The sequence below is a fragment of the Gastrolobium bilobum genome, unplaced genomic scaffold, assembly GCF_033153095.1.
Source record: "Gastrolobium bilobum isolate Gb01-03AN ecotype WA unplaced genomic scaffold, APGP_CSIRO_Gbil_v1 utg1240, whole genome shotgun sequence".
In the NCBI taxonomy this organism is placed as follows: Eukaryota; Viridiplantae; Streptophyta; class Magnoliopsida; order Fabales; family Fabaceae; genus Gastrolobium; species Gastrolobium bilobum.
Window position 1 is genome coordinate 506,205 of NW_026898998.1, and position 21,792 is coordinate 527,996.

General features: G+C 34.9%; 1 protein-coding gene and 1 pseudogene across 2 annotated transcripts; one reads left to right on the forward strand and one right to left on the reverse strand.

The window, feature by feature from the left end:
* The first annotated feature begins 1,949 nt into the window (after positions 1 to 1,949).
* LOC133286148 (short-chain dehydrogenase TIC 32 B, chloroplastic-like) lies at positions 1,950 to 6,222 on the forward strand. 2 transcript variants are annotated; one of them, XM_061483513.1, is made up of 8 exons: positions 1,952 to 2,417; positions 3,826 to 4,057; positions 4,147 to 4,226; positions 4,311 to 4,464; positions 4,609 to 4,687; positions 5,439 to 5,523; positions 5,652 to 5,698; positions 5,829 to 6,220. In XM_061483513.1, exons 1-8 carry the CDS (start codon positions 2,297 to 2,299, stop codon positions 6,000 to 6,002), a joined length of 972 nt encoding a protein of 323 aa, XP_061339497.1. In that variant the 5' UTR covers positions 1,952 to 2,296; the 3' UTR covers positions 6,003 to 6,220. The 2 variants fall into 2 exon arrangements, with proteins under 2 accessions (XP_061339499.1, XP_061339497.1); XM_061483515.1 differs by lacking the exon at positions 5,652 to 5,698 and having other exon boundaries at positions 1,950 to 2,417; positions 5,785 to 6,222.
* A 9,626-nt stretch (positions 6,223 to 15,848) lies between these two features.
* Positions 15,849 to 21,510, reverse strand: LOC133286115 (eukaryotic translation initiation factor 3 subunit A-like; annotated as a pseudogene).
* Between the last annotated feature and the right edge of the window lie 282 nt (positions 21,511 to 21,792).

The following is a 21,792-nucleotide window of genomic DNA, read 5'->3' on the forward strand; positions in this document are numbered from 1 at the left end:
ATGACAGTACATGAGTAGATTTTACCAGTACAGTGGTCCTTTTACACTTGCCAGAAAATGTTTAAAAAAATGTTAAAAACAAAAAAAATAAAGAAAGAGACAAAACCATATTTCATTTCGGTTCAGTAGGGGCGATCTGGTGGACGTGAAAGCTCAAGGTGGTTGCCAACTGGTTGTTGCATTTTGTGGTGTCTGATGTTTGCATACCCCCATTTGCCATTGAGAGTCTTTGTAGGGAGTTCATGTTGCTGTACATTTGTAGTAGGTATATTTGTCATTTAACAAATGATATTTGGATAAAAAAAATATTTTTCTCTCCTTTTCATACAAGCATGATCATTTCTCATTTTTTATTGGATAGATATACCGAGTGAATGATATAGCAGTAACTGTAAGATATTTTCCTTCGTAGGGTTACCCTATCTTTTATTTTTTGGTGTATTGATGATTTTAATGATTATCAAATATTAATCCATGGTTAATTTTTACAATAAATGTTTCGTGTTCATTAAGTAACAATATTAAATATAAGTTGATAATCAAATGTATCAGTAGCTTGAAAAAATATAAGTTCCAAAATAATTCCCTGACTTAGTATTATCTATTTTCACATCCAAGTTCCAAGAATACATTATTCTCCTCAAATTAGTAGCTTCTTGATTTGGGACGAAACTTATGCTTGTTAATTGACTTTATTTGATATTAAAGGAATGTTTCTTGAAAGTGAAAGATATATAATTACTTTCGGTACAATGAATTCAGGGATGACAGTTAATATCCTCTAGTTTTTTTCCAATATGACCCTAACTTATAAGTTAATTACTTATAAAAATCTCTCACGTAACTTAAACAATTTTCATCATTTTCATTCTTTTTTTTCCCAATATCAACACCGTCCACTGCGCAATGTACGTTACTGTATAACACATTATGTATAATTAGCATCCGCGGTCTATGCAAAACATATCATGAGAAATCTAAGATAAAGAAACTCCAAAATGAACACACACACCCACCTAAATAATCGGTCTTAGACTCAATAGGAATAGCGGATCAATAAATTATTGGTTGAATCACTTAAATTTAATTTAGGTAAATATATATAATAAATATATAAATAAAAGTAGAGGAAGGTTACTTTACAACCTATTTTCATTTATAACCTCTTATAATCATATTTTAACAGTTGATTTTCACCGAACAATGGTTATTATTTTCGCAAATCAAATTTATTAATTAATTATTAATTCGTAATAAATGATAACCGTTAATTGACAAAAATCAATAATTAAAATATGATTATAAAAGATTGTAAACGAAAAATAATTATAAATATAACCTTCTTCGTAAAAGTTACGTAACAATCAAAATAATTTGATTTAGTAGTTAGCATTCGCCAATAGTACAAGATTAATAATTTAATACTGGTTGAGTTCAATTTTTGACTGATTCATCGATTTTTAACCAAATTACATATATAGCTGATGGGAGTGGATCTTCTCATATAAAAAGTGGTCATGTAATCATGTTATTTGATCATAATTATTCATTGATGATGAGATAAGAGAGAGAAAGAAAAGTATATTATTTTTAAATGTATGATTGTAATTAAATAACATGACTACATTACCACTTTTCTACATAAAAGGATCCACTCTCGTAGCTGATTAATTGACTTAATTGAATCAATTAGTGATCTGATTCCCGATTCAATCAACGGAGTCAGGTTGATTTTAGTAACACTGATATCACTAATATATTCTATGATCACATAATTTTGCTAGCATTTTTGAGAATTGGAGGAGATTGAGGTACGTGCTTCACGTGGGTTCCACTCCAATGGTCACACAGCCCAAGATGCCTCATAACTGTGCTGGCACTGAAGTAGTGACCATTATAAGTTGAAAAATAGTTGAGTAGTTTGGTCGTTGAGGGCATTAACAGCTCTTCACCGGTGAGAATTTAATACACCCAATCTTTTGTCCAAGTAAAGGGAATTTACAACCTGCAACCTCCCAAACACCCCATATATCTATAATCATGCTTTTCCTCCCTCATTTTTTGGTCTATTCGTTGACCCCATGCTATACCTGCTCCCCTATATCATCCCCCAACAATTTTTTCCTTATTTAACTTGCTATATAGCCTTTGCTTGCCCCAACATGCATATATATACTCTTAGACACTGCTTTTTTTCAGCTCAGAAAGGAAACAACTTTGAGCTTGCTTGATAAATTTTGTTGTTCTCGATTTGCGTGCCACCATATATATATACATAGTCAGTCAGTCATTCACTATGGTGAGTATCTTCTCGTTGGTAACAGGCAGGCCCGGCCCAAGTGGATTTGGATCCGCTTCAACTGCAGAGCAGGTTACTGAAGGAATTGATGCCAGTAACATCACTGCAATTATCACAGGTATGTTTTTTTTTTCTATCAGTTTTATACTACAAGTGTATAATGTTTTTTGGACGTTAGCATCCGAAAATTCACGGATTTGAGTATATAAAAATAGGGAAAAAGATCTCTTTACATTTTTTTTTTTTTCAAATTATACACTGGTGATACATTCTTAATTAGTGTATGACCGGTCAGACATAGTTTGTAAGTTTATAAACAAAAAGTTAGTAAATATAACCTTTTTTTCTGAAAATATAATAAGGTTAGTAATTTCATGTTCTTGTTGAACCTTGATGTTTTAATGATGACACTTTCATGGTATAGCAATTTTCATGCTTTTACTACGTTTATGTCTGCTTTCTTTTGTCCCTTTGTTTCCGGGTAGAAGTCTTCACTTTTTCCTTTTTTAAGTATCTGGTTTTCTTTTTTGGGTAATTCACATGTATCTGTTCTTGTGATACTGAATGTTTAACATTGTACTAAAACTTAATGGTGGTTTTCTTCATATGTAAATCCCATTAATCTAATCCTTCCTTAAGAATGAGAATTGATGTATACGAACAATTAGCTGCTATAACTTTGTAATTACAAAGCAGAAGAAAGGAAACACGGCCAAGCATATTGCTTGTTCTTTTGTAACAATGTTTTAAAATTTGAATTTGACCAGCTGGTTTGACCCGTTAGATCATAAACCAGCCATGTTTTCAATACGATTATTTCTTATTATGTTTTTTTTTTTTTTTGGATAATATTATTTCTTATGATGTTGTTCGGTTTGATCTCGACTAAGCTCTTAATTTAGCCAGATGAACCATTTAATTCCCCACCCTTAAATTTTCAGTTCAGTTTTTAAAACATTTTCCTGAAGGATGAAGTTGAAACCTGGTTAAGATCCCTTTTCAGTCTCGTAAATCTTCTTTTTCCAAAATTTTCTTAATCACTTTTTATTTTATATTATCTTTTTGACTGGATTATTTTATCATGTTTCCCTTTATATGATTTCTTTATTTCTGATATGCCTTCGCTACTAGTTTCGTGGTTTTTCAGTTAGGCGAAGTGAAGAAAAGGAAAACCAACATATCCTCCTACCAGAAAGTAGTTTGGTTTAACTTGGATGGATCCATTTCTTACTCTTTCCTCTGAATAAGTAGTAATTAAGTACTAGGCATTTTTCTGGGTCGGGGCAGGGTAGTGTTAAAGGAGAAAGGTAAACAAGTAAAAATGGTGTAAATACTACATATACAATTCAATTTAAATATATGAAGTAATAAAAAAAATTGGATGAGAATTGGTCCAAACATAAATACAGAAGGTTGAAAATAATGTTTATATCCTCCAATTCTGTTTAATTATCAAGTTTTCTTAGCCTTATTAGTACATAATGCATGATTATTCTGCTGTACTAAACACTGGAAAACAAATGCAGGAGGAGCAAGTGGTATTGGCTTGGAGACAGCACGAGTCTTGGCTCTTAGAAAGGCCCATGTCATTATTGCTGCGAGAAACATGGAGTCTGCAAAGGAAGCTAAACAACTCATACTACAGGAAAATGAGTCTGCTAGAGTGGACATAATGAAGCTTGACCTTTCATCAGTGAAATCAGTTAGATCCTTTGTGGACAACTTCATTGCTCTTGATCTTCCTCTCAACATCTTAATGTGGTTTTTTTATCCCTCTCTGGTTCATTTCATTAGAATTTGTCACGTTCCAAATTGGGACTAATAGCATTATTTGCCTTTGGTTTCAGAAACAATGCTGGAGTCATGTTCTGCCCCTTCCAGCTGTCAGAGGATGGGATTGAGATGCAGTTTGTAACAAATCATCTTGGTAGTGTCTTACCAATTATGCATATCATTATTGGGTTACTATCTTTAGTCTAATTGGTAGTATTTTCTTCTCTTTTTCTTTCAGGTCATTTCCTCTTGACAAACCTTCTTCTTGACAAGATGAAGCAAACAGCAAAAGCCACTGGAATCGAGGGTAGGATCATAAATCTGTCATCAATTGCCCATACCTACACTTACGAAGAAGGAATTCGATTTGATCACATCAATGATCAAATTGGGTATGTATGTTACACTTTGACTCCACTAGCACTATCACCCTGAGCTTGGAAACGTGTAATCTTACTGCTTCATGCATCTTTTGCAGATAGCTATAGCTTAACAAGATTTCTTTTTTTAACCAATATTGCTATATAACTTTTCAGTTACTCTGACAAAAAAGCTTATGGGCAGTCCAAGCTAGCCAACATATTACACGCAAATGAGCTTTCTCGTCGCTTGCAGGTGAACATACTAGTGCTTCTATTACCTTTTTTAAGTGACACCACAAAAAATTAAAAATAAATTACACTAGAAATCATAATAAATTAATGTTTGGGAGATAGATAGATCAATGCCTATCTGAATGGAATTCAAACTCAGAATTTACATTTTACATTCTGTTTTGACTGTTTCCTCTGACCATATAATTCACTAAGTTACTACCTATAACTTGTTTTATTAATCATGTTAACAAAAGAGACTTTTTGTCGAGTAGGGCTCATATTTCGCATGCTGATGAGAGCTCTAGTTGTCGGGATCAGCAGAAAGGCAACTGGAGTCCCGCTCCTAGGTGAGCGGGCGGGGTCTAGGGGAGCTGCTCCCACGGGGTCCAGGGGCAGCGTCCCCAGGCCCGTAGAGGCTAGGTACTGTTATGGACCTCTGATTCATTGTAATTTTCTTAGCAGTTTGGGCTTGGGCCAATGAATAGCTGCTGTTAGGATTTTCTAATCCTATTTATATTTTCTTTATAAACCGAGTGACTTGTAACGAGTGACGCTGAGGAGAATATAGTACAGATAAGCTGAACGTAGCTTAAATTGGGTGAACCAGGGTAAATCTCTTTGTCTATTCTCTTTTTTTTTCTCTTTTTGTTTGCGATTGATTGTTAATTTCCAATATTTTTCCAAAAGAAGCCATGGAATAATTGAGCAGACCCCACTTTGTGTACTCATTGGAAACGTATTAATTAACTTCTGGTTTCCTATGTCTGCAGGAAGAGGGTGTTAACATCACAGCCAACTCTGTCCACCCAGGAGTGATAATGACTCCTCTTATGAGACACTCTTCATTACTCATGAGTACGTGACTTGTCCTATGACACGTACACATTATAATAATAATAAAAAAAAAAAAAACCAAAAAATACAGTTAACTGTTCTTTTCATTATCTATTTGTCTAAGACAATAATATTATAATTTCAACCAGATTTTCTGAAGATGTTCACATTTTACATATGGAAGAGCGTCCCACAGGTATTCTATTTTAACTTTTCCTCCTTCTAGCTAGGATTCAAATACAGGTGCAAAATGTTATATTCGAGAGTGCTCAAAATACATAGTCACTAAAAATAGTATTTTTTATTTTCTAATTTTGACCATGCAGGGAGCGGCCACAACATGCTATGTTGCTTTGCACCCAAGCTTGAAAGGTGTAACAGGGAAGTACTTTCTGGATTGTAATGAGTTTCAACCAAGTGCATTTGCTTCAAACGAACACTTAGGAAAGAAACTATGGGATTTTAGCAACAGGTTGATCGATTCAGTTTCAAAAGCTTGAATGCACCTGCTTCTCGGGTATTTTCTCTATAGGGTTGGTCACCGGTGTATCAAAAGTTGTTCGTTACTTATGCTTAAGATACTCGTCACAATTATTGTAGTTATTTCTATGACGATATTTCTCAAACATTTGACTTTTACTTATCCTAGGTTCTCCGTGTGTATCTTGTACGCGTAATATAGAGAGGTCTTCTTTTATGGATCAAACATTCTCTTTTATGGATCAGAACCCCAATGTTCAGCATAGCCCAAAGATAAAAATATAAAATTCAGAAACCAAGTTATGAATCAACGTTGTTAAAAGTTAAAACTAGACCAGATAATAAACCAGACTTTATATTGAGGTTCAACGGATTCTGTTGACGGGTTGAATCCGAAGTGTTATAAGAATATGGAATTTATCCACCCACTGTAATGTAATATAATAGAATCTTTGTTATTGATTGAGATACTTTTTTATTATACTATCTTCTTCATTAAGATAAGTGACTTTATCATCATTTAGTGGTTTTTTCTTTTTATGTTTTTTGAAACTTTTTTTTTTTATAGACATGTTTTTTTAAACTTAAGTTATATGTTAATTACTTTTAAATTTCTTCTTTTACATTAATCTTGTTCCTTTTTTTTTCTCAAATCACATGTGCTCTACTCTTATATACTAAATTATGTTATACTATCTACCAAAAATAAATAAAATAAAAAAATTATGATATCCTATTTTGAGTATCGGGAAATCTTATAAAACGGGATTTACCGTTTTATTTTGTAATTTTATTTCTCTCAAAGAATGATGATTCATTTCAAATTTTTCTTCTTTTAAATTTAAATTCTTTTGGATGAATATGCATATTTTATTTACAATTTTAAATTTCTCTCTTTTAATATTTTTTTTTTATATTCAATGTGAATTAATTGTGCATAGATTCCTTATAATTTTAAATATTTTTCTTTTACCTTGTATTTTTAAAATTTTACTTAAATTTAAAATACACAAGCAGTGCATGGTGGACTATTAGAATTTTTACACCCAAACATTACATCAACAAGGATAGATACATCAAAGGGGTTATCCCGTTATTTTCATGTCCCATGGCCTAATTCTTAGGAAAGCATACACCACCACCTATGTAAAGAACTTTGGGATACACCACCCCAAAAGCTAGCTCAAAGAGTGGGAGTGCCCAAGGCCTTATAAACTCCACATTAGTTGGCTCATACAACCAATGTGGGACTATATATCTCAACACGCCCCCTCACACGAGAGTCTATTGGGCTTGAAGAGTGGATGATACAACAGTCCCAACCTACCTGTGTTAAGAAATTCCACAAGAGAAAATGGGGGGCGGCGAGGTTTGAACCCGCGATACGAGGCTCTGATACCAGAAATGTGATCAGAAGCCCCAGAATCAAGAGTCCAAGGGCCTATAGAGTGCAACTGAGAGATTCCAGCAAAAGAATTACCAATGGGAGCAATGGATGCAGTAGGACCTGATGTTTGCTTCTCAGACCACCAAGTCACAAATTCGTTAAGAAGAGCAGCTGGAGGTTGTGTACCGGAAGGTAACCCTGGAGCAAAGGTACTAGAGAAAGCCTGAGCAATATGAGCATTCTGAGGAGGTTGAGGTGGCTTTCCATGAAGCTTCCAACAACGATCAACAGTATGATTGGTCTGATGACAATGAGTGCATAATAGCTTTCCTTTAGAGAATTTACGTCCACGACCATAACCTTGAGTAGCAAGAGCGGAAGAGTCAACAGAATCCACTGGAGGTATATGCATCATAGGATGTGTTGGTGACGTAGAGGGCTTAGATGGAATCCTAAGCAAGGTAGACATCACAGAATCCAGTGTAGGAACTGTAGCAGCCCAAAATTTGATCCTGATTGGCAGACAAATGGTCGGGTAAACCATATAAAATGAACAACATAAAAAGTGTACTACGTTGTTCATGTTCCTTAGTAACATCACCAGTAAGGGGCAGAAGTTCGTTAAGGTCATGAAGCAAACTATGAGCTTTCCCCAAATATTCAGTCATAGGACAATTGAAGTCCTGAGGAGAAAAAGTAGTCATCAATTTCCGACACACACCATAAGGTCGCTGTGTATCATTGGTGTACAGTGCTTTTGCCTGACTCCAAATAGCTTCACAGGTATTGGCAGGTCAAAAAATCTGCTTAATTGACGGATGAAGAGTAGCTTTAATGAGACTACACAACTGAGCATCAATCATCTTCCATCGTGTGCTCTCATTGGCTGCCACAGATTCAGCCTTAGTAGTGAGATGAGATGTATAATTCTACCTATCCAACCAAAGTCGCAGATCTGACGACCAAGTATCATAGTTGAACCCAACCAATTTATCCACACTCAGCGGAGCAAGGATATAATTTGAAAAAATAGTAGACTCCGACTTTTGGCCAGTCGGAGACCCAGAAACAGAAGAGACAGGAGAGTCCATAACCAAGATTAGGAAAATAATCATAAAGATAGATCACACAACTAACCGGTAGAAGAGGAATCTGTGCGTCTACGCAAAACGAGGTCCAAACACGAAAACAAGACCAGATCTAGAACCGTCACAGAGAGACGAGAAGAACGCAACCAGCCACGACCGGAGAGGAGGCTCCACGCGCCGCCTGTTGGAAGAGACGATAAATATGGAACTATCTTCTGAAGCTTTGCAAGACTAGGATGGCCCATACGAGCATGTATAGTAAGAGGAGAATCCACAATGGAGCAGGCTGAAGAAGAAGGAAATAGTTGATAGAGGCCCTGAGACTCACATCCTTTGGTAATCTCCTTCCCCGAACTCCGATCCTGAAAGATGACAGAGGTTTTAGTAAAAGAAACAACACAGTCAATGGATTTTGTCAAACGACTAACAGAAAGTAAGTTAAAAGGAGAATCTGGAAAATAGAGAACATGATCCAGAGACAAATGAGGTAAAAGAAGAACCGTGTTAGTCCCTCGTGATTGGACCAGAGACCCGTTGGCCATAGTAATAGTGGGAAAAGAATCAGTAGTACAAAGGGAAGTGGATAAGGACTTATAAACTCCACATTAGTTGACTCATACAACCAATGTGGGACTATATATCTCAACAACCTATATGAATATTGGTTGAACACAAAAGTGTAGTATGTTCTATTATATTTTCGGGTTTAAATTCTCTCTGGCGACAAGAAATTTTTTAACTCTCCAACTAACACTTCGAATTATGTGTTTCTCTTTTTTTTTTTCTTTTTCTTTTTTACAAATAATGGGCCCACTATTTTTTCTATCAATAGGAAAAGAAAAAGTCCCTCTTGTGAAAGGAGAGACATAAAACCTTATATTTTTAGGGTTTATTATTTCTCATGTGTGGGGTCCATGTGATATCATATGAGGAGAAGAAAAAAAACATGAATTCTACACATTTATATATATAAGATAATTTTATTTCCTATAATATAAAAAACATTAAACTCATATATTTATGCTATTATTGTATGGAATCTCTACTTGCAAGTAACCCAGCCTACGGTGGTGTATTGTACTTGTGCTTCAATTATCTCAAGTTTGAAGTAAAGGGCGTTTGGTAGGGGTTTTTTACATAGATACCCAGGAAACTTTCATTGGTATTTCTATTTGACCATATTTGGTACAAGAGTTCAACAAATTTTATCAGCAAAATCGTTTGCCCAGCCATTGTGATTCATTTGCAAAAATAGATGAAAAACACTGTTCTAAAAAACCACATTAAGGTTGGCATTTGAGGTTTAGCCGAGAAAGGAAAAAAGGATCATCATTTTGTAGACGAAAATGACCCTCATAAACTGTTGACAGTGGAGTCTCTTTCCTCTTTCTTTCTATTCAACTTACCACTTACTTAAGGGGGCGCTGTCGTAATTTAACCATATTTTCCCACCAATATTTTATCTTCAACCAAACATAGATTTTGAAAACTTAAACCAATTTTTTCGGTAATTTTTTGCCTTACCAAACAACTTTTTTTCACTTTCCTACCAAACTCATTATCCCCTATTTTCCTAGTAATTGTATTTTCCTAGTAAAAAAAATATCTCCTCTACCAAACGCCCCCTAATAGTATACCGGAATAGTGGATGAAACACACGTATCATTTGAATCGAGAATCTATTTATCTAAACCAATTTCTAATATCGTGTACTCAGTAATTGAACTTGGGATTGATATTTTTAGGTCTATTATAAGTGAGGGAAGTCCTCATCCATCAAATGGTATCAAAATGCCATTTTGTCTTGATTTTCAAAATCACTTGTTGATATTTATTTTTGCACATATAATTGGACTTGATAACAGCAAGAGCAGGTGGACTCACATCAAGTATAGGGATTTCCTGATTAACACCATTATCATCTTCTTTATCATCAGCCTCCTTCATGTGTGCATCTCTGTAATCTATCAAATTTACTTCAAGCACAAACTCATTGTCACGTATGTTGGGTCTCACTCCTTGTTTAGTTTTGATGATACTAAACTAGTGAAGTCAAATTATCTAATGGTTTGTTTAGTTTTTGAAAAGTTATTGTAGGACTTAATTTATGTTGAATTATGATGAAGAGAATGCTACATAATTGTCATGAAATTGTGAAGATCGAAGATGCAAGATAAAATCATAGATTTCATGTAATGATTGGAAGAGATGAATCCTGGTCATGCGTTGGGTTAGAATCTTCAAAGTTTTGGAAACTAAGGAAAGAAGATTTAAAAATTTTATTTTTTATCCAAATAGATTTTTAAGATTTGATTTTTTTTATTTGAAAAAAAAAGTTAATTTGAGATTAATTTTCTTTTTAAAAGATTTGATTTGATTTTATCTATTTTAGGAAATTTAATTTGAAGATTTTGATTTTATTTTCAAAATGATATTTTGGAAAGTTTTCTTAAAAATCATGATAATCTTGAGATTTTTCTTTAGTAATTGATTTTAAGAAAAAGCTTATAAAAATCATACATTGAGTATTTCTTCGTAGAATTAGTGGGTGAGCATTCAAGAGAAAATAGTCTTTGAGCATTCAAGATAAAAAGATTTGTGAGCATTCAAGATAAAAAGAATCATGTATCAAAAAAAAGAAAAAAGAAAAAGACTTTTGAGCATTCAAGAGACAAAAAAATTTGTGAGCATTCAAGTGAAAAGACGCATTAAGCATATTATGAGCATTTTTTCTTAGGGCGTATTCAAAATAATTTGGGAACCAAGACATGAGAAGATTCATTTAGTCCACCACTTAGGTTTTATTTGTACATATTTGCTTATTATTTAGAAGCGTATAAGGTAACCAATTTTAATTAGATTTTCTTCTTGACTTCGGAAAAGGTCGTGGTTTAGAAATAAGTCGATCTTTATTCATTGTGAATAGAGACATGAGCCGTTTGGCTTTGGAGGGTCTTTGATTAAACTTCATTCTTCTTGACCTTGGAAAATGTCGTGGCTTAGAAATAAGTCAATCTTTATTTATTGTGAATAAAGACGGGACTCGTTTGGCTTCGAAGAGTCTTTGATTAGACTTCGTTCTTCTTGACCTTGGAAAAGGTTGTGGCTTAGAAATAAGTCGGTCTTTATTTATTGTGAATAAAGACGGGAGTTGTTTGGCTTCGAAGTGTCTTTAATTAGACTCCGTGAGAATCCTATAGTTAGAGTTCTGGAAACCTAGGGTAAGGTTTCAAGTTGATTCTTGTATAAGGGTAGAATAAGGTCTATTCTTTTATCTTGAATTAATCGATAGTGGATTTGTCTCCCAATTGAATAAAGGTATCCAGATGGGGTCGTAGGTTTTTTTCCTCCTCTTGGAGTTTTTCCCATATTAAAATAATTGTATCCCTTCTTCCCTTTACTCTTTGCTTTATCGCAGTTGTGTGTTTTATTTTAAAAATTATAAAATTTTCCATAAACTCAATTCACCCTTAACCCCTCATGAGTTCATCTGGGACCAACAACGCATTCCCAACCTTGGTGATTCCACACTGCTCTAATAGACGTTTCTCAAACCTATAATGCCAACCTTTTACAGTAGTCAAAGTCTCACTATCCATAGGTACTGGGAAGTGCTTCAAGATCCTCTCAACAAGCATGGCGTATGGAAGCGCGTCATTCCTAGCACCATGTTGCATAAGCCAACAAATATAATGCCTCCAATTGACCTGCACTGCATTACAAATGACCCACATAACAATCAAGCCACTCTTCAATATCTTATCGTGATTACGAGGACGTGGGAAAATAATGTGAGTCATAACATAGAAAATGATCCTAACATCAGTGGTTTGCAATCCAATACCGAATTGTGTATATTGAGCAAGTCTCATATCGTGTCTCTTCACACGTGGAACAATGACACCACGCCTATAACTCTCACTGGTGGTATGACATTCCCCATCGTAAGCCACAACATTCTCAACAACATCAAAATAAAAACCAAGCAAATCAACCCAAGCATCAAAAGTCATGACAATGTCAATGCCACATACCCTAGATGTCAAATCCCCATTAATGTAGCACAGAGTCTTGTAAAAGATATGTCTGCAAGCATCCTCAAGTTAACACGGTCTAATAGAGATACAACATTGAAACCCTCACTCATTAAAAAAGTCAAACCCAAATACATCAACTCCACTATGGTTCGAGGAAGATGATCATAACCGAATTGACTTTTCTCATATTGACTATTACTAAACAAATAGTCATATGGCATATCCAAATTGTCAACATAAACTGAAGTAGAAGATGAACTACTGAGAAGATCATGACAATTTTTAGGACACTTCTCATTAGTGGGGCGCTTTCGTAAGCATCTATTAGCCATAAGGAAGCAATAACTACTTCGTTCCATCAACCCACAACAATGACTCACGATGGAAAGCTCCTAAAACACACTAATTTAGCCCAAATATGAGAAGGATAGGTTAGGGTTTGAATTTGAAATTTTCGCACAAAAACCTACCCACAAATGTGAAGAATACAACAGAAAAAGGAGAGATAGGGAATGAGAATTAACTGATACAATCAATTTGGAAGCCAATTTTGAACCTAAGATGGAGATGGAAAAAGATTCGACCACTTGCAAATAATCCTTTCTCAAGCATATTAGGGATTTTAAAACGTAACCTCATGCCCACATTTACTCCAGTAAATAATTTACTCGAGTAAATAATGGTCAACTTTAATCAAATAATGATATATTAATAAATAGTTTAGAAAGAAGATAAAATAATTAAAAATTTAAAAATAAAATAATCAATTAACCAGCATAAACCTATTTAATGTTTCTTTGATGATTTTGTTCCATACTCCTATATTAGCCCAACCGATCATATTAGCTTGGATTGCATCGAAATATCTACTGAAACATCAAAATGATCAAATAGCTCAGCCTCTAAAGCCCCTACACTTGTATGAGGCGTTTGGTTGAGGAGAAATTTTTTGAATACTAGAAAAATATAATTAATAGAGAAATGGTTGGAAAGTGAGTTTGGTAGGAAAGTTAAAAAAAAAAAATTTGTTTGGTTAGACAAAATTTTACCAGGAAAATTGGATTAAATTTTGTGAGTCTTTGTTTGGTTGAAAGTAAAATAATGATGGGAAAATGGATGAAAATGACTAAACTAACCCTTGTACTTAAATGGGTAGAAATGACTAAACTAATCACAAGAGGGTAAATATGTAAGATTTTTTGTTCACCTCTTTTCATATCCCTAGTTTTCTTGAAATACTACCTCTCAAATGGTAAACTTTAACATAGAAACATCTTCCTTTTTGCATGCAATTCACAATGGATGGGGAAAACATTTTGATGGGCAAGTTTTTATTTTCCTTCCACCAAACATTGGCAACATGAAATGCTAATATAAGATGAATGGGAATCCAAAAATAAAACCTCAACCAACACTACCGTAAAGCTCAGGACTACCCGGATTTTTACAACCATCGACCATGACCTCAACAAGGATCTATACATCAAAGGGGTTATTCCGAGCCATGGTCTCACCTTTATATCCGAGGTCAATGTCTCATCTTTATTGCCCTGGGCCACGGTCCCATCTTTACGGTTCGAGCCAAGATCTCACCTTTATGCCATGTGACCTAGTTTTTATGAAAGCACACATCACCTCATATAAATATGCCCTAATTTTTACGGCATCACACATCATCACCTCCTATAAATAGTAGTTGAACCCAAGTACATGTACGTTCTACTCTACTTTTTTGCTGTCACAGAATCAGAAACTCCATTCAAATTTTCAATAATGGAAAAATGTTTGTATTTTTAAATAATATAACTTATGGTATTTCACTTTCACAAAGACGTGAGACCCACATATTTATTTATTTTTATCCATGTTCTCTCATAATTTATCTCTTTCTCATACCTAAAATGATATAATTTTATCTCCTCTAAAATATCACACATTTTTTCCTTTTACTAATCTAAAATGATTGAACGGTCAACAAATTTTGGTTTTTCTAGGGGTTTACCGTAACAGCACTTGTAGACGATAGCTCAGACGTATGTTAAATTCTGAAATTATAATGGATGATTCAATATCTTTGATTGAATTTACAAATACCAACGGTAACAGAAGCAATGGGTATTATAGCACAAACATTGTATTTAAGTATGTCATTGACAACTAATAAGCACGTGAATCAACTAGTAAAAGTTTGTTCGTCTTGAGTTTAAGTCACTAAGAACTCAATTGTGTTAAAATTTGATAAAAGAGTTTTGTTGTCCATGTAATTCTGTTATCCGGCTCGAATCGAACTAATTGAGTAATTTATAAACTTAAAGAAAAAAAGTATGCCGCAGACAAATATGATTCCAAAAAGAATAGAGTGTATATGTCACAGGGTTTGATCTTGATCATGCTCCCACAAGCCCACAGCTCGCACCACGCAAGCAGAAGCAGCTACAATTAACGCTGCAAAGACTGGTGGAACGATGAGATCAATGCTGGACTTTGTGAAAAGGTGAACAGGGAAACACATGGTGTCTCCTGGGACGTCCAAAGGAACTCTAACAAAGGACCCACTACTCTTATTCTTGCACTTGTGAGAGAACGAAGAGGAGGGTGATATGGCGGAGACAAAAGCCACCTCCGTTGAGAATGAGGCCACTGCCACTGTCAATGTCAGCAGCGTAACCCAAGTGGCAGAATAGATTACCAAAGGCCATGTGATCGCGAGGTGCAAACGGATGAAACTAGAGAGCCAGAGAGACATTGTGGGGGAAGCACTGGGTCCTGAGATTGTAAGGGTAGATGAAATCATTGGTCTATATATGAGTCCAGACCGAATAGAAGACAAGTACAATAAATGATAATATATTTAATAAGAGTGACGCAATTCTTTTCTTTTAAAAAAAATGATAAAAAAAAGGAAAGTAGATCATCTAATCAAAATAACTAAATAAGTATATTGAAGTGGTGCAAGACACCTAATCAAAACTACTTTTTGAGGTTTGGAGTCGTTGGAGTTTTTTGGTGGGTGGGAATGAGGTAGGATTGACTACGTAGCAGGACATGACTTGTTGGTTGTTTAACAGACCAACCCCACGACATAAATTTGTTTACATAATCAGACATTAAATTGCATGGTGTAGAATTATAGGCGTGCTTTGTGGTGTGGGTTCGGTTTAGGTTTAGCTTCAGCTGGAAACGGGAGAGCGACCCCACGACATTAAATCTGGTAAGGAAAGAAACATTGTGGTTGGAGGGGGATAGCAACCTCTTTGTTATAGCAAAAAAGGGTCATGATAAAACTATACTCTTAGCTTTTCACGTCGAACCCAAGCACGATATGAACGTTACATGCTACTCCACTTTCGCCAATGTTCATTGCTCTCTAAACAGCAGGAAATGTCAACAAAATATAAAGCATGAACGAGGACCTTTCTGCATGCAGTTGCAGCAACATTAAATACACACGCCAAAGAAAACTGCCTAGAGAGAAGCATAGCATAAAGCAATGGTACAAAAGTCAGAACTAGATTTGTTAACATGAGGCTATATAAATTCAAAATTGGTTTTAATTATGCAAGATAATAGTTAGACCAAAAAGTAATCTGGGAAACAGCACAAGGGTGCTTCTCTCCTTTGCCTCTCCTTTTCTTCAAGTTCCCACTCTCTTTGCATCTGTTTTTCAGCTATCTCAGGCAATTTCGCTAAACATTTGGCCTCTTCCTTCTTTCGCCTCTCAGCCTCTGCAAGTCACAAATAGCAAAAGTTGGGTAACTACTAAACAGAAGATCAGCTGTTTGGTTGTGTATAAAAGGTTGTATACTAACGAAGGATGAACTTTTCCTAAACACCAAAAGTTGGGTAAATACAAATCAGAACATCACAAACACCAAAAGTCACATTTGATTGAGCAACAAAGGAATAAACGTTTCCTGATGAAGGATGAACTTACAAAAAAGGTAACATTGAAAAACAAAACCATGATTTTGTGGAATTAAAGAACTTATTCAACCTGTTTATGAATATACTTCAGCGCTCATAAGGTACAGAAAAAGTAAAAATAGTCATTGAAATTTTCGCCGAACAGAACAAAATAAAAATATTACCTTCACGCTTCCGAGCTAACTCCTCCTCCTGCAGATAGAGCTCATTGTCAACACTTGCCAACCCACCTAAATAAGGAACTAAATTGACAGCAGACTTCGACTTACCCCCTCTATGGTATTCCTCTTTCCCTTCTTTTTAATATGCTTTTCTGCTTCCTCAAGCAAAGCTTGAACCTCTTCCATTTCCCTTTCTTCTATCTCCCTGAGGATCCTCTGATTCTTCCTCTGCTCATACTCAATGGCTAGTCTTCTTTGTTCTGCTTCTTCAGTTATTTTCGATAGTCTTAACCTCTTTCACTCCTCCTCACGTTGCTTCAAATATACACATTGAAGTAAATTCAATCATTCTAAAATTCACTTTAAATATCCAAAACTAACTCAGAGATCATCCCATTTCAAGAAGCTGTCATTCTTGGTCTTCTTTCCTCTTCTCAATATTGATTTTCAAGCAAGAAGCCTCTTGTGTTCCTTTGCCACAGCCTCTCTCAAAGTGGGAAGCAAAGTCCATGGTTTCCTGTCAGGAGGATAAATCATTCGTCTTGCCTTATTCAAATGTTCAGCAAAATTGGCAAAGTGATCCCTTAAGTCATCAGAATCAAGACTCTGCAAACAAAATCAACCAGTTACCATAAACAAGATTGATAAATGGAGGCAGACGTGGTTCCAATATTTCACTTAATTGGTCATTTAGAAATTCCCATTTCCAATATTTCACTTAATTGGTCATTTAGAAATTCCCATTCCCCGCCTCAACCACCGCAAACTGTTAGTGAACAAAAGCATTGGGAATTTGGGATACACCGTGTCAACAACTAATTTTAAACATTGCATTTTTTTGGGGCGGGATTGTATAAATCTCTTTGTCCATTATTAAGTAAACTTCAGAAATAAAAACAAAATGCACTCCTATTGTATCATAAACTCCTAATGAAGGAAACCACAGTACCACACCAAACGAAGGCAAGCATACCATTTTGCAGAAAATTACAACACTTCTCATGTGGTCAACTTTCATGGATACAAACTTCTACTTAACAGCATCCACAGAAATCTTTTACACGACAGAAAAATCAAAAAGGGGATCATCCCAGATAAGGTCCCAATCTTCATTGTCTGATACACATTAGACACCTAGAAAACCAAGAGGTAACAAGTTGACATGCATAATTCACTATCAAGAAGAAAATACACTTACATACAACAAAATGAGCGAAAGTGAAAATTCACCTGCTGTATCAACCTCAAGGCAGCAATATTTTCAAGTGCTGGGACATATTGAGATAACTGTACTTCTGGTACAGACGAAGCAGTGGAAAGCTTACCTCCAACTTAGATATTTTAGTTAACAAGGGCTGCACTTTTAATGCAAGATCTGATGGAAGAAATTCAATTTTCCAAAAGATGGTAAATGTCCTTCACTTCCAGAGTTACACAAGATATGACACCTTTGGACACCTGTAATGACCACACAAAGATAAGACTTAATCAATATACCACCAACAATTGAAAAGAATAAACGTTGCTTTGCAGAAGTTGATCAGACTCCCGCTCCTCCCAATGTTAAAAAAATACAAACAACAACTCAATAATTAAAATAAAAAAATTACTAATGCAGCTAGCTGTATTCTAAGGTTGCAATACCCAGAGCTTAAATTTTAACATGAAGAAGTGAAATGCTGAGGTCAATAGCTTTATCCCCACAAAAGCATGAACAACAAAGAGATATATTTATATTTTGGCAAAGTCAGTCAACCAGTTGACTATCAAAGAACTTCAAATTAAACTTACCAACCACGCCTAATATAAACAGAAGACATAGTTTTTTACAAAAAGAGTGCCAGTGATTCAGAAAATCAGATATCCTAAACATAAACAACAAATTTTTATTTAACCGAGACACCTACCCACACACCAGACTCGTAAGAAAATCACATAAACAACGAATCATTTATACTATGTCTGAATAGAATATACCTGTTCTGAACAGAATAGAGCTAAAACAACAAATCATCCATCCTGATTTAATGAATTCAGTGTTTGAAATCATTTATACTTGTCAAAACAATGGTGTCATATTACGAATATTTCTACTCGTTTATTCTTCCTCTACTGGGGTAATTATATACATAAATGAGGACTCTAGATCCATTACAAATTAGCTGTCAATCAGCTATAAATAAGGAAATGAAATAACCTATTACTATTTCTATTTAATACAAATCTCTTATGATTATGTCAATCAACTGCAAATAAGAAAATTAATCTATTTAATACAAATCTCCTATGATTATGTAACTGTGTAATCAATGATTGATTAAAATTCCAACAATTGTACAACTCAACAAATATTATCTCATTTCAACAATACCATATCTGAATCAATGAACACAGATTCAATTAAAAAAAAATGAAATGTTGAAACAAAGACAATCTTACCAGTTCAGCGAGAAGTGATGACCTTGAAAGCTTGGGGCAACAAAAAACAAATAGTTAGAATTAGAAAGCAACCATCTTTATGCTAACGTGCGAGTGCGAGAAGGATAATTGTGGGGCAGTAAATTACCACTTCTCCGCACTCATGTTTCATTTCAAGATTAAAGTCAATGAGATTAGCCATCACTAAATTTCTCTCTTTTTCATGCTCCAGCTCCAAATGAGATGCCCCATGATTGAGAGCATGAGAAGGCACTGAAAGTGCAGCCAGAACAACAGATGAGGCTATCAAATGCAAATCCTTCTGACTCAGATTTTTATTAAATTTTTTCTGTAGCAAAAAGACTCTGAGCCATGCATATGCATGATATAGATGATTTGATGATGTCCAAAATATTACTGTCAGCTGAGCATAGTAAACAATCATCAAGGATTGCTTGGGCATTTTCTTGACCATGAACATTAGTCCATATATATCCTCAATTGATTGAAAAGCTTACTGCATAAAAAGATAAAATAAGTTGTCAGGTCATATTTGCAAATATTCTCAATATGTACATGAATCATTAACAAAATAAACATGTAAAATGTGCAAAAGCAAAAAGAGATAACAGCCAACCTGCCAAAGTTCAAGTTCAGTGGCAATTTTCAGCTGCTAAAATCTGGTACCAAGATAAAGCTGCAAGCTTTCGGGAGCAGAAAGATCAGGCCGGTTCGTTGGTCCCGATATTTGTTAAGATTGGCCAAATGCTTTCTTATGATTTCACAAAGTCTGCGAAACTCTGTTGTTCGCTTATATTGCTTGCAAAACTGGAAAGCTTGGTGTGCTGTCATCTACACAATGCATCAGATTTTATTAAAATTTCTACATGAAAAACAAGTATGCATCCTCTAATTATCATCCCTTATAAGAAAGCATACAGTGATATGAAATGACAAAGAAATAATTATACAATCCACCTAACTGACCAAGTAATCACCACTCATCAAGAATACCTGCCAATTTTAAACATTTTCTTTTGTAGATTTAAACATTTTATTTTAGAAACACTGTAAAAATGTATTATATACATCATAAAAAAGAATATGATAACGACATTGGATTTCAAGAAAAAATTATGAAACAATCCAGGAGGCTCTGTTATGCCTTGAAGGTTGAAATAGAGAGTTAATCAAAGTCAAGCATGAAATTTATTACACAGATACATACAAAGCAACAATAAGAAGTAGTAGTAAAGAATAGAAGAAGAAAGCTTACAGCATATAAGGCTTCCAGTTTTGAGTTGTTTCTTAATTATTTCATGGAGTAACAAGCTCCCTATCGGATCTGTCTTTTCCCTTCTCCCCACTCACATAGCTAAGCATCAAGTCAACATCAAGGGCCTATTCTAATGCCAGCACCTCACTACGGGCTTGTTCTGCTTTTTCAGTTGACAAATGCATAAAATGCTTAATCACATCCTCCAATGAATAACATTTACTTGCTGACATATTATAGGATACTGAATGAGCCTGTTAAGAACCTTGGGATACACGACCCCAAAAGCTAGTTCAAAGGGTGGGAGTGCCCTAAACTCCACATTAGTTGCACATACAACCAATGTGGGACTATATTTCTCAACACGCCCCCTCACACAAGAGCCTATTGGGCTTGAAGAGTGGACAATGCAACAGGCCCAGCCTACCTGTGCTAAGAAACGCCACAAGAGAAAGTGGGGGGCGGCGAGGCTTTGATACCATGTTAAGAACCTTGGGATACACCACCCCAAAAGCTAGCTCAAAGGGTGGGAGTGCCCAAGGCCTTATAAACTCCACATTAGTTGCACATACAACCAATGTGGGACTATATTTCTCAACAAAGCCCATCCTTTGCGCATGTCAACACACAGCTCTACATACTTGAACATAATCCTTTCTAGTGTCTTCTGCCATGCTCTGTGTCATTTTGAAGTGATAAGGGCATGAAGCGTTTGCAAAGCATCCTGCTTCTGCCCAACATTGATTAACTCTGAACAAGAGGAGTCAAGACTCAGGAGCATCATTCCATACGAAATTTAAAATTCTATCCTTGAAACAAAGACATGCAACAATTATTAAATCACAAAAAGACTCATCTCTTGAACTAAACTTCAGCCTTTTTGAGAGTGTTCTCAGGTTTCAAGAATAAAGCCATAATGAGAATTCAGAATAATCCCGATTTTCCCTGCTCAAAATTGGAAAAATGTTAAGGCAAAAAAAAGTAATACGTGTACACAATGGTGCAATTGCGAGAAGAATAAAGAAAAAAAAAAAAAAAAAAAAACCGAGGTTAAAACTGCAAATACATCAAAATCTACTTTTTTGCTTAGCTGAGCTGAATAAACCATTAGCAAGTAACCCCAAAGTAGGGTACAAGAAAAATCTCGAGGTTCTAACAACCATATAGAATCACAATAAGTTGATAACCAATAAGCAGCAGAAATAAATATGAACTTGAGATTAATTTTAATTGAAATCCAATTTCCCCTTGAAACGAAATAGAATAGAACAAGCAGTGATTCATCATAAAGCCATTCGGCAAACTGGACAGAATAAAAATATTACCTTCACGCATCCGAGCTTCAAACTCCTCACGCAAGTGAGAGCCAACGGATATTAATTCAACAATAATAAAATTGATAATAAGAATTGGTAAGAAAAAAAAATAGTACCTTCCCTTTATTCTTTTATTTAAATAAAGGTAAAGGATTTATTTTTTTAAATCAGATAACTTATATCATTTCACTTTCACAAAGAAG